This window comes from Peromyscus eremicus, chromosome 3 (assembly GCF_949786415.1).
Source record: "Peromyscus eremicus chromosome 3, PerEre_H2_v1, whole genome shotgun sequence".
Lineage (NCBI taxonomy): Eukaryota > Metazoa > Chordata > Mammalia > Rodentia > Cricetidae > Peromyscus > Peromyscus eremicus.
In genome coordinates, this window is record NC_081418.1 from 44,497,205 (window position 1) to 44,510,821 (window position 13,617).

General features: G+C 39.6%; 1 protein-coding gene across 3 annotated transcripts in view; it reads right to left on the minus strand.

Annotated features, from left to right (window-relative positions):
- Nucleotides 1-13,617, minus strand: part of Chchd3 (coiled-coil-helix-coiled-coil-helix domain containing 3) — a 278,206-nt gene that overhangs the window by 174,788 nt on the left and 89,801 nt on the right. For 2 of the 3 annotated variants that reach the window (XM_059257530.1, XM_059257529.1), the window contains exon 4: nt 2,862-2,979. In XM_059257530.1, coding sequence (XP_059113513.1) covers nt 2,862-2,979 — 118 coding nt within the window. Of the gene's footprint in view, nt 1-2,861; nt 2,980-10,979; nt 11,048-13,617 lie in introns of those variants that run through there. The other variant, XM_059257531.1, reaches the window with a different exon arrangement.

Consider the following 13,617-nt stretch of genomic DNA (forward strand, 5'->3'; position numbering starts at 1 on the left):
CACAACAAGTAAATACATCTTAAAAAAAATAGATTGCAGATTGAGAGATAACCTTGCCAGCAAAGTGCTTCCCACACAAGCACGAGGACCTGAGTTCAATCCCCTAGAACTCAGGTAAGAAAGCCTGGCTCACACTATTAATACCAGCTCTGGAGAGGTATTGACACCTAGATCCTTGAGGCTTCTGGCGAGCTGGCCTAGCTTCATTGGAGAGTTCCAGGCCAGCAAAAGACCCTGTTTCCAAAAAAAAAAAAAAAAGTAGACAACACCTGAGGAACAAAACTCAAGGTTGATCTCTAGCTTCACATATAACCTCACCCCCAAAACACACAGACACAGATACTCACATAATCATACACATACATACATAAACACACACAAGTACATAAGCATACATATATACAGACATACATATACAAATAATATTAAGTTATGTATGGACAGTGAAGTCTGATGTCGATTTTTAATGTATTTCTGGATTGATTTTCTGATCGTTACACAGTGAAAATGTATGTCTTCTACTGTAACACCAGTAATGGAGAAGTGCAGCAGACGCATCAGGAATTACCCAGCAGCAGTTAATGTTAAAGCCACAACACAACACTCCAATGTCTGTGAACATTTGAGACAGGGAAAGGCCCTCTGAGCAAGCATCATCCACTGTATCAATCCTACTTATTCCCTAAGTGCTCTATTTGGCCAACACTGTGATGAATGGTGAGATGCAGCAGTTTGAGTGCTGTTATTGGCCATTTATACAACACAACCCCACAATCAGTAAGAAAGCGCTACAAACAGAACATATATTTCACTATCTATACACCAGTAGTTAAATAAGTGAAAATAGGCAATAGGCAAGGTTATCAAGACTAACAGAAAAGGATGAACATACTGTTCTATCCGAATCATGGCACACAACATGAGCTGCCTCTAGGTTCTACAAGATCCTTCCATGCTTTCACGGTTCTTGTGAAATCTTTCTTATACTGCCTTGCCATGTGTATGTAGTGAGTCTTTTGAATCGTTAAGTCTTTAACTAGTGAACAAGATGGTATGTCCAAATTCAGGTAAAGAGCCATTGAGAGAGTGTTCTGAGGATAAGGTGCAAAGGAGCAAAAAGGGGGACAAAAAAATGCCCACCAGAAATACTTCCGGTACCTTCCTAAAACCAGAGCACAATTAACCCTGTTCCCTCCTCCATCCTTAGTCTCCAGACTGGGAGAAGGCACTGTGAATGAAAATGACCCCTCAACCAACTGGCCTGCCATTTTTTCCCACTTCCTCAAAACACACTTCTGCTTAGACAGACAGTAGATAGAATCAGAAACTGAGCTTCTCGGGACTCTGTTTCTAATCCTAAAGCAGCTACCCTTTAAGTTTACTGGCTTCCCTTCTGATCCTCACATTGCCTGACTGCCACTCAATGAGTGTGCACCATGTGCTGACACAGTCAGCCCAGTGGCATTTCCCTCCTGGTCTATCACCTCCCTCCCCATGCAGCCTGGACCTCAAATTGGTCACGAAGAAATGGGTTTATAATCCGACTTCCTTTTTCAATTCCTCTATTTGTACCTGGTCAGGGATTCACTTATCTAAGAAAGGGCTAAAAGGTAAAAAAGAAAAGACTTAGCAATTATTAACAATTTACTTATTTCACACAGAACTAGAAGAGAATTCTAAGCTTCATGGACAGGAAGAAATCCAAAATGACTCAGAGAGGAAATGCTACTCTGTTAATTTGATCAGACACACTGTATACATGGTATCACACTGTACCCCTCCCTGTGGATAAGTATTAACATCAATCATTTAAAACGAAAATCAAAGAATAAGATGTCAATTGTCCTAATATTAACAAGTGTGTGGGGCAACTGCAAAGCAGAGAGACAGACAAACAGACACTAGAGAGCAGAGGTGGGCCTTTTCCTCATCAAAACCCTCCATGTAAGGCCTTGTGTTCAGCCTCACTGGTTCCCCTATGTGTTCCAGCGAGGACCAAAGGCCTTGAGCAGTTTCATCTGCATTTCTGGGAAGAAATAGAGACTGAGCAGTCCAGGCTAGAGGTTCGAATCAGAAGAGGCCCAGTTTTATCTGAAAGTGGAAACTATGTTTAATAAGTGGTAGGGATACAGAAGAATTTCATCATGAGAAACTGTATTTCAGAAAAAAATGTTCTGTGATCTACAAATATATTTGCATACATAAAACACTTAAGCAAATTATAAATTATATATAAGAGACCTTGAGAAAAACACTATAGAGGGCAACACATCCCTGTGTAAACCATGGTCATGTCAAAAAAAGATGTACAGCGACTTTCAAATTTTCTGTTAATGATCTTTTATTTTAAAGTACTTATACTGTCTTTAAATAAAAAATATTTTACTGAAGAAATTTCTGGTTCTCTTTTAACAGACTGTTCTCCAAGGCCCTTGCTGACTTTTCCCCTTTCTAAGTTAGTCCAGACAGTGACTAATAAAAGCTCAACTCACCTTCCTGGAGATTGCCCAGGTAGGCAATCTAGAAACTGCCCAGGAAGAGAAAGCAGCCAGGTTGCTGGCCCCAATGTTTCCCAAAGAATAAAAGTCAAGGGAGGAAAACAAACAAGAATCATTTTTCCAGGTGCAATCTGTGCATTGTGTATTGGTCCTGACTTCAACACTTCTACAGTTACCTCCCTTAATGTCTGGAATGGCCAACCTTACATCAGCTACTTGCAATATATTGAAACTCAAGAAAGTTCTGGCCAGGGGAAATTATTGTTATCAACACGAAATGCTGGCACCAAGTGCTTAGCTTTGCCCAACCTCAGGGCTGTCTGGGAGGGCAAGGCATCTCTAGTTAACCTGAAAGAGGCTCACCAGATGCTTTGCCTTCGAGCGTTCCTCCTCGCTGGATATCCTTTCCCGAAGGATAGCTCTGGTGAGCTGTTCATTGGCTGCGGCCCTCTCTCGTTCTAGGTCTCTGGCTTGCTTAAGGCTGAAAAGACAAGTAAAGGCAATAGTATTTTGATTTAAATTATTTTAATTACTGTAATTATTTTAGATTATTTCATAACCGAGTTAGAAAAAATACTTTGTTGATTGACATTATGTTAAATGAAATAACTGAATATAAAGGAACATACAGTTGCAATTTTAAAAGCTGAAATCTTCTTGGCCCATAATCTATCAAAACTATATACAGCCTCAACCCATACAATAAAACAACAGAATTCCAAGACAAGAAGTTACTGATTCAGCTGACAAAGTATCCGAGTTTAACAAAGTTCTCAGGTATAACTGAAAACTTCTCACCTAAAAGTCCTATTACCTGGTCCTCCACTTAATCTCAGGAAATAAAGAGCTTGGCATGAAGACCTGAGCACCCTCTCTAGCACCCCCACAAAAAGCCAGAGTGGTAATTCATGCTTGGAATTCAGTACTTGGGAAGCAGTGACAGGGAGATCCCTGAGTGTGCTGGCTGGCTAGCCTAGCCTAGGCCACCAGTAGGTCCTAGGTCCCAGGGAAGGCACAGTCTCAAAAACCAAGGTAGACAGTGCTCCTGAGAAACCACAGCTGTTGTTGGTTATTTTTACTCTTTTGGGGGACTCACCACCCAGCTCCCACATAAATCACACAAAGAGGCTTCTTATCAATTATGAATGACCAGCCTTAGCTTGGCTTGTTTCTTGCCAGCTTTTCTTAACTTTAAATTATCCTGTCTGTCTTTTGCCTCTGGGCTTTTACTTTTCTCTATTTTTGTATATCTTTGTTTCTTACTCAGTTGCTGGTCGTGTAGCTGGGTGGCTGGCCCGTGATGTTCTCCTCCTTCTCTCACTCCTAGATCTCTCTTCCCAGATCTCTCCTTCTATTAATTCTCTCTGCCTGCCAGCTCTGCCTATCCTTTCTCCTGCCTCGCTATTGGCCGTTCAGCTCTTCATTAGACCGTCAGGTGTTTTAGACAAGCAAAGTATCATAACTTCACAGAGTTAAGCAAATGCAACACAAACAAAAGTAACAAACATTAAATTAATATTCCCCAATATTTCCCCCTTTTTTCTATACAAAAATGAAGTTTTAAATTTAACACAGTAAGACTGTATACAATAAGAACAATTATCAAGTAAAGATTACATTCACAATGTACTGAATTCCAACTCATTTGTGTCTGCTCCATTTAAAGAAAATACTCCATAATCTATCCTATCTTAGTAAATCCAAAGTTGTATGCCTAATTTACTTAAAACTGCAATTATACCTATCTAGTTCTTCAACTCCCTGCTGTGGGATGGTCTGTATGTCAAATTGCTCTGATTGGTCAATAAATAAAACACTGATTGGCCAGTGGCCAGGCAGGAAGTATAGGCGGGACTAACAGAGAGGAGAATGGAGAGAACAGGAAGGCGGAAGGAGTCACTGCCAGCTGCCGCCATGAGAAGCAGCAAGTGAAGATGCCGGTAAGCCACAAGCCACGTGGCAAGGTATAGATTTATGGAAACGGATTAATTTAAGATGTAAGAACTAGATAGCTAGAAGCCTGAGGCATTAGGCCAAACAGTTTAAACAATATAAATCTCCGTGTTTACTTAGTTGGGTCTGAGCAGATGTGGGACTGGCAGGTGACAGAGATTTGTCCTGACTGTGGGCCAGGTAGGAAAACTCTAGCTACAACTCCCAATTATTTAAGTAAACAAAAAGTGTACTGCAAACAACTTTCAAAAACTCTAGAAATGACAGAGACATCTGACTGCCTGGACAGTCACCCAAAGATCCTCTGCAACATTGGGGCATCCATCTTCAGCCTACAGGCCCATAGTATCTGGCTGACTTCTCAATGAAGCAGGAAATTTGAAAGACTGTCTCACATATATTGGCAAAGTTTGTCAGTCACTTTCCTGTGGGTCCTGCATGTCCAATTTATACAACATAGTGTCAGGCAGTCCAGGCAAGAGCAGCTTCTTACCCAAATGGCTAGCCTTGTCACATTGAAAGCAAATGCCGTAAGAAGTTTCTTCAATGCCCATCATCTCTGAAGTAAACTGGTACTGCCAGGAGCAGATGTGTGTCTCATTGTCATGAAAAGCCCTAAGTTGACAAAACCTTTTAAATGTCATATTCTGTAGGTCTTTGAAAGGTTTTAAGACCATCTATCTATCTAAAATATATCTCTATATAATCTGGAAAGCATACCTAACATAACTACAGTTTTGACTGTTATAAATGACTAACCATTAACCTATGTTTTCTGATTATCCTATATAGTTTATAATAATAGCTTTAAAAAACTAGAACTTCATTCACCCTACATTTCCAAATGAACTGCACAGGCACAACACCTCAAATAAAAATAGAAACATACATACAATATGTTCTAAGAAAAATAACCTTAAATTTTTATCAATATACAAAAATCCTTTAAACAAGAGTAGAAGCATATATACAGTTTAACAAAAATAACTTTAAATTTGTATCAATATTCTATATTCCCCTAAATGATAACAAACATCCATAACCCACCAAACATCCAAACCACTCATACCCTCCAACACTTGGGAATGCGGCGTAGTTTCTCTAAACAGCTTCCTGCTGGCTGTGGGTGAAGGCATCTTTAGAGGTTCCTGAGAAAATCTTCACTTAATGACCAAGTCCTGGAAAGACCAGTTATAATCTTTGTTGACAGATATCATCTGTCAAGATTCAGGAGGACTCCACAATCAAACCTGATACATATTATTCCTGAAGGAATCTACAACCTCTCATCTCCTGCAGGAACAAAACTCCAAAGCATTTTTGATTTCCATTTGACAAATATAGTTTGACTTCTTTTTAAAGTTAAGATAGCCCTAAAGTATCTAGGTTGGTTCAATTTTGCATTCCTGTTCACAATCCCACATCTCTTAGCAGTTGGCATATCAACAATCAAAAAATTCAAAATAAACAATACTGCATAGGACCCAGACTCCCTGTGTATTTCCTATCTTTACGTGGCTCTTTTCTTTTACATTACTTTTACTGTCTCTTTGGACTTTATTTTTAAACTATTTCTTTCTGTGACTGTCTATACCTATTTTCTTTACACACATTGTAAAACACAGTGGAACCTGTTCAGAGGGGTTTTTCCGTCTGGATCTCTTTTACTATACATCTCTAGTCTTTTTTGACCACACGAGTAAACTTTAAACTGCTAAGCTACACCTGAATCCTCCTTGACTGGCTCCATCCACTTCTCAGGTCGTGAAAGTGGAGCCTAAAGCTCACAGCCTGGTCAGAGGTTCATGACCAAGAACTGCATTCAACCTTCCTAGAGTTCTAGAATGCTGATGCTTGCACTGTGGCAGGCGTTTTTACTTAGTTTTTTGTTCCTACTTAACTGTACTAGCTGCTCAAGGGCTCACTGTCCGGCAGAAACTTTTAAAGGAGTCATTTTTTTTTTTTTAAGCTTTCTGAGGTATTATGGAAATTCGAGCACCATGTTGGTACACCAAAACGTTGTTTGTTTTTGCTCTTATGAAGAGCCTGCAATCTACCTCCAAATAAATCACACATGGAGGCCTATACTTAATTATAAATGCCCGGCCTTAGCTTGGCTTGTTTCTTGCCAGGTTTTCTTAACCTACATTATCCCCATCTACCTTTTGCCTCTATGCTTTTTCCTTTTCTTACTTCTGTATATCTTACTTTCAATCTTACTCCATGTGTGGCTATGTAGCTGGCCCTTAGCGTCCTCTTCCTTCCTCTCTTGTTCCTTCTCCCTTTCCTCCCAGATTTCTTCTATATATTCTCTCTGCCTGCCAGCCCTGCCCATCCTTTCTCCTGCTTTCCCACTGGCCATTCAGCTCTTTATTAGACTATCAAGTATTTTAGACAGACACAGTAACACAGCTTCAGAGTTAAACAAATACAACATAAACAAAAATAGCACACCTTAAAATAATATTCCCCAATACACAGCTGAGCTAGATTTCTGCTCTCCATGCACAAAATGATCAAGCCATGTTTGTGACAAATATATGAAGGTTTATTAACATCTTCCTCTTAAAACTGACCTACTTATTCACTGAACATGAGTGAGTTAGGCACCATGTTAAACATAGAAGACACTGTAATGGACAAGGTGTAGAGATTCCCTGGTTTCTTAATCATACTTCAAAACAGGAGTTAACTAGCAACACATAGAAGTCTCTCCACCCAGTGTATCACTCCATCTTCCAACAATCTCCATATGTAAATATAGCAAAGCCTTTAATACCAGGATCCTGGCTGATGGAATGACTGCTCCCACCTCCCTTAACCCCAATTAACAACTTACATTCCAGATATGGTCTAGTGAAACAAGAAGATAGCCATAGCAGTGCCCAGATCTGAATACTACTAATTCTATTAATGAAGCCTACAATTGCATTAAGGTGATCCATAGCCTCGTTACACAATTAGATCCATATTAAGTTACAATCTACTAAAATCCCCTCGCATGTGATAGAGATAAATGACTTTGGCACGGGTTTTTGCCATAATGCCTTGCACAGACAGGTACTCAGAAACACTGAATGACAGAATATTTCAGTGTAATCTCATGGACAAAGATTTTCTGATTGCCTTTTCTCTCTTCAAAGAATAACCCTTCTATACCATTATATCCCCAAAGATGCAAGCTATGCTTTAAAAGAAGGTGAAATTGTTATGTTGGTGTCATTCTGAGTGAAATTTTCTAAGTGTGCATGATGAGTGCTAAATTTTACTTAGTGTTAGCCTATCAAAAGGACCCTTGAAAAGAAGTAGAGAACATAAAATTTTTGTTACTGTTTTAAAGCCTCACACCACCCTGATACCCTGACGTTCTTAGAAGCAAATTATAACAGAGAAAATTATCTTGTAAAATACATTCCAAACTTATGTCTTTCTCCTAGAGGGTAAACATGTATAGTTGTTTCTTAAAGAAGAACAACAGAAACAAATATAAACTTACTCCACTAATAAACCTATGAGAATTTCTAAACCATAGTACAATGAGAGTAGGCAAAAAAGGGTCTCCAAAATATTTTATAAAAAAAATACAGCATGGCACCAGCCACTAAGTCTACGGGACATAGAAGGATAATGATTTCAGATCACACTGCTTCCCAGCCCAGGAGCTCAGAGTGAGGTCCACACAGCAGCAGAGCCATCTGGGGAGTTGCTGGAATGCAAATTCCCAGCAGCACCTCACATCTAGGAATGAGAAACCCAGAGGAGAGTATACAGCAAAATGTCTTTTAATGTGCCACCCCCAGGTGATTCTGATGCATGCTGGAGTTGGAAAGCCACAGCTCGATACACAAATAAATCCTGGAGATATATCAAAGAGAAATAACATCAAAATGGAGTGGTCCACATGAGGACACTGATAACAGCTAAAGTTATCGAACCAGATTACAAAACTATGCATTTAAAGCACTTTAATAGGAATATTGCTACACATTTTTAAAAAGTTGCCTATTTTACATGTTAAGTGAAAACTGAAATAAAATAACAGCATTGTTATCACTTAGGGATCACCTGCTACATGCCAAGAAGTATGCTAGGCATTTCAGATATGCATACCCATATGCATGTGCATTTGTATTCAAGAAGGATACTGATTCATGAACATGGACCATGAATCTATAGAACTACATTTTGTCATTCTGCTTGGTGTAGTCAGTTTTAAAGTATTTTAATAATGACTACTTTTCTAATTGAATTTACTCATATACAGCTCAAGTTTAATTACAAATGGAGATACAAGTGGTTTAACTGAGAGGATCATGAACTACTGGGAAGTGAAAGGGAAGAAGCAAACATCCTAGCATGAAAGTCTTCAACATGAAAGAAAACAAAGCCTGTCAGGCTGCTGCATATGAAGACAAACAAGCTCTGGGCATGGACTTTGGGTCCAAGCCAAGGCGCTGCACCCACCACCGAGTAAACCCCAGCTAACTGTCATGAGCCCTGCTACACAGATTGGTGTTAATGCCTACCTTATACACAAACAGGGCATTTATCACAGGGCAACAAATGTCAGTAACTCAAAGTAACAACAGTAATAGCCCTCGCTGGGGCGTCAAGAATACAGGGAAACACAGGCTTCTGCAGGGAGAAAACCTCAGTTGGCTCTGTGCATGTGGTAGCTTGGGCCTCTAGGTTTGCTCCCCCTCCCCCTTCATCCCTCCTTTGTCAAGAGGAAATTTTGTCCTTTAAATTTTCTTCAAGAACTTCTAGAATCAAAAACTTACCTGCCTGCTAACTATGGAGTCCTGCTTTTCACAGGTTTCTTTTTAACTTTCCTATAAGTTCAAAACCGGAAGAGCTTGGCCTATTTTTGTGAATGTTATATCCTCAGTACTTACACCTGCCTGACCCACAGTAGATACTCAAATATTTGTTGAATGTATGCATAACTAATGAATGGCTGTCACATCCCACCACAGACAAAAATGAACCAAAAGCTACAGAACACGAAAGACTTAAGGATAAAAGAAACAGCTGGTAAACAAGCTGGCCCTGAGGCCCCGGCAACACTGCCTTCGGCACCCATGCAGTATAACCCAGGCTACACTAACTGGCATACAAAAGAAGGGTGCCAACACTTGGAGACACCAATGTCTAACTCTTTGACTCCTGGAGATTCAAGACAGACTGGTACAAACTGACTACAAGGAAGATCCCTTTTCTTTCCTAACAATCTCTTAGTCATTTTTGCTTATCTTTACAATGAGAACTGCGTAAGGAATGTCTGTGCTGTACAATGAGTGCTTAGGAAACCCAACTTTGTATACTCAGGGAAGCTGGAGTGGGGCCTAGTGCACATCCCCAAGTTCCAGAGCATTTAGGTGATGTGATCTAATAAAGCTCTGTTTTCTCAGTCTTAACGTCCAAAGGTTCAATTACATAATCAGGGGATCCCATGTAACACTTGAAAACACCATGTCTTGATATATTACTCTCCACTGCATGAAAATTCATGAAGGTGATAAATAAAGGCATTTGCTATAAATGCTACAGAATTACAATTTTCATTTAGTGGACACTTAATTTCTTCTGGGATTCTGAGATTTCTACTATGTGACAAAAAAACTGCACATGAGGTAAAAAGTAAATGTTGTATTTGCCAATCCATTCAATAGTCACTGGGTGACAGACAATGCTCCAAATCCTGAGAATGAAGTGTCAATGACAGTCCCTGCCTGAATGAAACTTAATTATAAATGATAAATACATTATTTTTAAACAAGGCTGCTATGATGGACATGGATGGAACTACTATTTGGCTAATGTCTGAAGGCCACTGGCTGAGCAGGAGGAAAGAGAAAGTGACTTAGGCCAAGGAAAGTTCAACAGGCTCAGAAACACCCAGAAATAATTTTCTTCAGTTGCAGTTCTGCAACAGCCTTCAAAGCCTCACAGAAGCTTAAAACTGCCTCTGCACTACACAGAGAAACCCTGTCTTGGAAAAAAAATGGGGGGCTGGAGAGATGGCTCAGTGGTTAAGAGCACTGGCTGCTCTTCAATTCCCAGCAACCACATGGTGGCTCACAACCATCTATAATGAGATCTGGTGCCCTCTTCTGGCCTGAAGGCATTCATGCAAGCAGAACACTATACATAATAAAAAAAAATAATAAATCTTTAAAAAAAAAAAAACTGCCTCTGCAAAGAATGTTTGTTTTATTTCAAATTATTCTGGAAGGCAGAAATTCATGTAGATGGTATACCTTTAGAAGTGAAAGCCCCGTACTGGAATATTTTAAATTCTGTGAACCTTTCCTCAAACCATCCCCACCAAAAACGTCCTTTTTTCACTCACTCCTTAAGTCATTTCACAAACTACTTTACAAAGAGAGGCTGCTGACTGTTGGGAGCTCCCAGTTCTCTGTGGAGCGCCTTCTCTGGTTCCCTGGCCTCCATCCCCCCAGTTCTCTGTGGAGCGCCTTCTCTGGTTCCCTGGCCTCCATCCCCCAGGCTACACAATTCAGGAACCACCTAGAAAGGCAGTTGTCCTGCAATGTCTTCTCCCTCCCAGGTGAGACAGCCCAGCTGGCCATCTGAGAACACACTCCCAACCGTGGAACTGTGAGATCAGAAGCAATGTCATGTCACAAACTCTCCATGGTGACAAGAGTCAGGTCCATACTGACAATGCAAGACAGCACTCATTCGCCCCTGTTGGCTGAAAAGAGGGTGTGGGATAAAATGAGCCTTTCATTATTAACTTGGGTCTCTGATGATTCAAGAATTATCTCAAAACAAAACTAAACAGAACAAGCATCTGAGCAAATACAGCCCCCTTTCTATTTATTGGTATTTCTCACTTATTATTTCAGATCTCCTGGTCTAATATTATTCTACATTAAGCCCCTGATTTAAGTTTCATTTAAATTTCCTTCTTTTAAATACATATCTCTCCTCATTTGAATTCTCTAGAGTTTTCAGCAAAGAAGTAGGAGTTTAGTGTAAACTTTTCCTATTTGCATTAAGTAATTGGATAGCTTGCCTAAGCTTAATGAAACAAATACCAGTTGCTGATGCCCTTATACCTCAAGCCCCAGCAACTTAGCTCTTTTTCTCTGCATATTCTCAATCAGGTGAGAGACTTAAGATATATCGGCAAAATGAGTTTCTAAAAACCAGCCAAATATCTTAAAATGAATATTATTGCATGTCCCTTCTAAATGAGACCCAAAATTACTCATTACATTCAACTCACACATCTGGTATAAAATCTAGTTCTCTATAATATGGTCCCAGTGTAAAAAATAAATAAATAAAAATCACCCAGCTTTATTGCCTTCTGAAAAACTTAAAGGTTTTAAGGAAGTGGAAAGGGAATTTTAAAAATAACTTTAGCTAGGCATCTTTTTATGTATCAAATTTCATCATGCTCCATGAGAGAAGCATTACTTTTAACAAAACGAAAACTCAAGATGCACACCCGAGGCAGGAAACACTCTGAGTCCGATTTCCGAAGCAAGCTATGTTTCTTAAACATCCTGAAAGGCCATCCCCCTCCTGGAGCATGGTGATGTGCACCTGTAACCCCAGCAACGAGAAGCCTGACCTTGAATTTGGGGAGATCGGCCTCAAAATGAGAAGTAAACAGGGTTGAGCTAGACCTCACCCAAATGAAGAGTGTTTTGCCTGCCGAGCTGAGATACACAGTTCAGGAAGACGGAGTGCAGGTGAGCTCTCAATTGACATTAGTTTTTATGGTATAGCCTCCCATCCAACGTCAAATAAGAACAGGACTTAAGTTCAATGTTATCAGAGTTATTTTAAAATATGCTATTTCATGTCTTTTCCCAACATCAACTGCACTTCACTGGTTGCCCAATGTGGTCTGGCTCTTAATATCCCTGAACTTCTGTAAGTCAACATCCTGCACATTTGGTCATTCCATAATAGCCAAATTTGTCTTTATACAGGTAGACACATAAGTAATTCTACACAATTCCAGCTAAGTAAATTACTTTATAATTTAATATATAAGGCCATTATACTTCTGGGAAAAAGTGGATAAGAACCTCAGATAAGGGGTAAGAATAAATGGGAAAATGTGATTGTTAGCATTAAAGTGATGTGACTAAATGATTTATCTAAAATTGAACTACGACTATTAGACAAGATCTGCAAAATATTGTAATGTAGTTGGCTCCAACAGACTGAAGCAGAGAGAAGCCAGCGACTGCAACCCCCCAGGTCACTTTGAATAGTAAGGAGAAATTCCATTTTAATGCATCATATTTTGTCAGAACATGCTGAACTAGCATTGAAAATTCTGTTTACCATTCATTTTTAGACAGAAAAGCTGAGCTGGATAATTCAATGAACTAATTATTAGACTATTAAAAATAATGACAGAATAAGCACATAGTTTTCCATTTATAAGACTTTACAAAAATAAAAATATATAGCAACTTAGCACGCAGCTCAAACTATTACAAATCCTGGAAGGAAATGTATATGGAATAATATTCCAAAATAAATACATGTAGATGAATGTACATTAATGTAGTTTTGATAGATCCATACATAACATCTATATGTGTGACAGACAGAGTGGGAGTGGACCAAGGGAGGGAGGGAAGGAGGGAGGGAGGGAGGGAGGGAGGGAGGGAGGGAGAGAGAGAGAGAGAGAGAGAGAGAGAGAGAGAGAGAGAGAGAGAGATCTGTCTTAAAAATTGACTGATGGCCGGGCGGTGGTGGCGCACGCCTTTAATCCCAGCACTCAGGAGGCAGAGGCAGAGGCAGGCAGATCTCTGTGAGTTCGAGGCCAGCCTGGTCTACAAAGCGAGTTCCAGGAAAGGCGAAAAGCTACACAGAGAAACCCTGTCTCGAAAAAACCAAAAAAAAAAAAAAAAAAAAAAAAAAAAAAAAAAAATTGACTGATGGGCAATCTAGCAAATCATATCCTACAGTGATATTACTTAGCCATCACTGAGTATTGAAACCTGGTTCTAACCTATCTAGCCATCTTTGTCTTGATGTATTATTTCAAACAGCACTCTGACTTAAACAATCCAAGTTTCTTAGTGTTGTAGTTGGACCCTACACGGTCTTCAAATGTACTTAGAGTAAAAGCTTGGTCTTCACAGTATGTTCCCAGGTGGCAGAAACTCTAAGA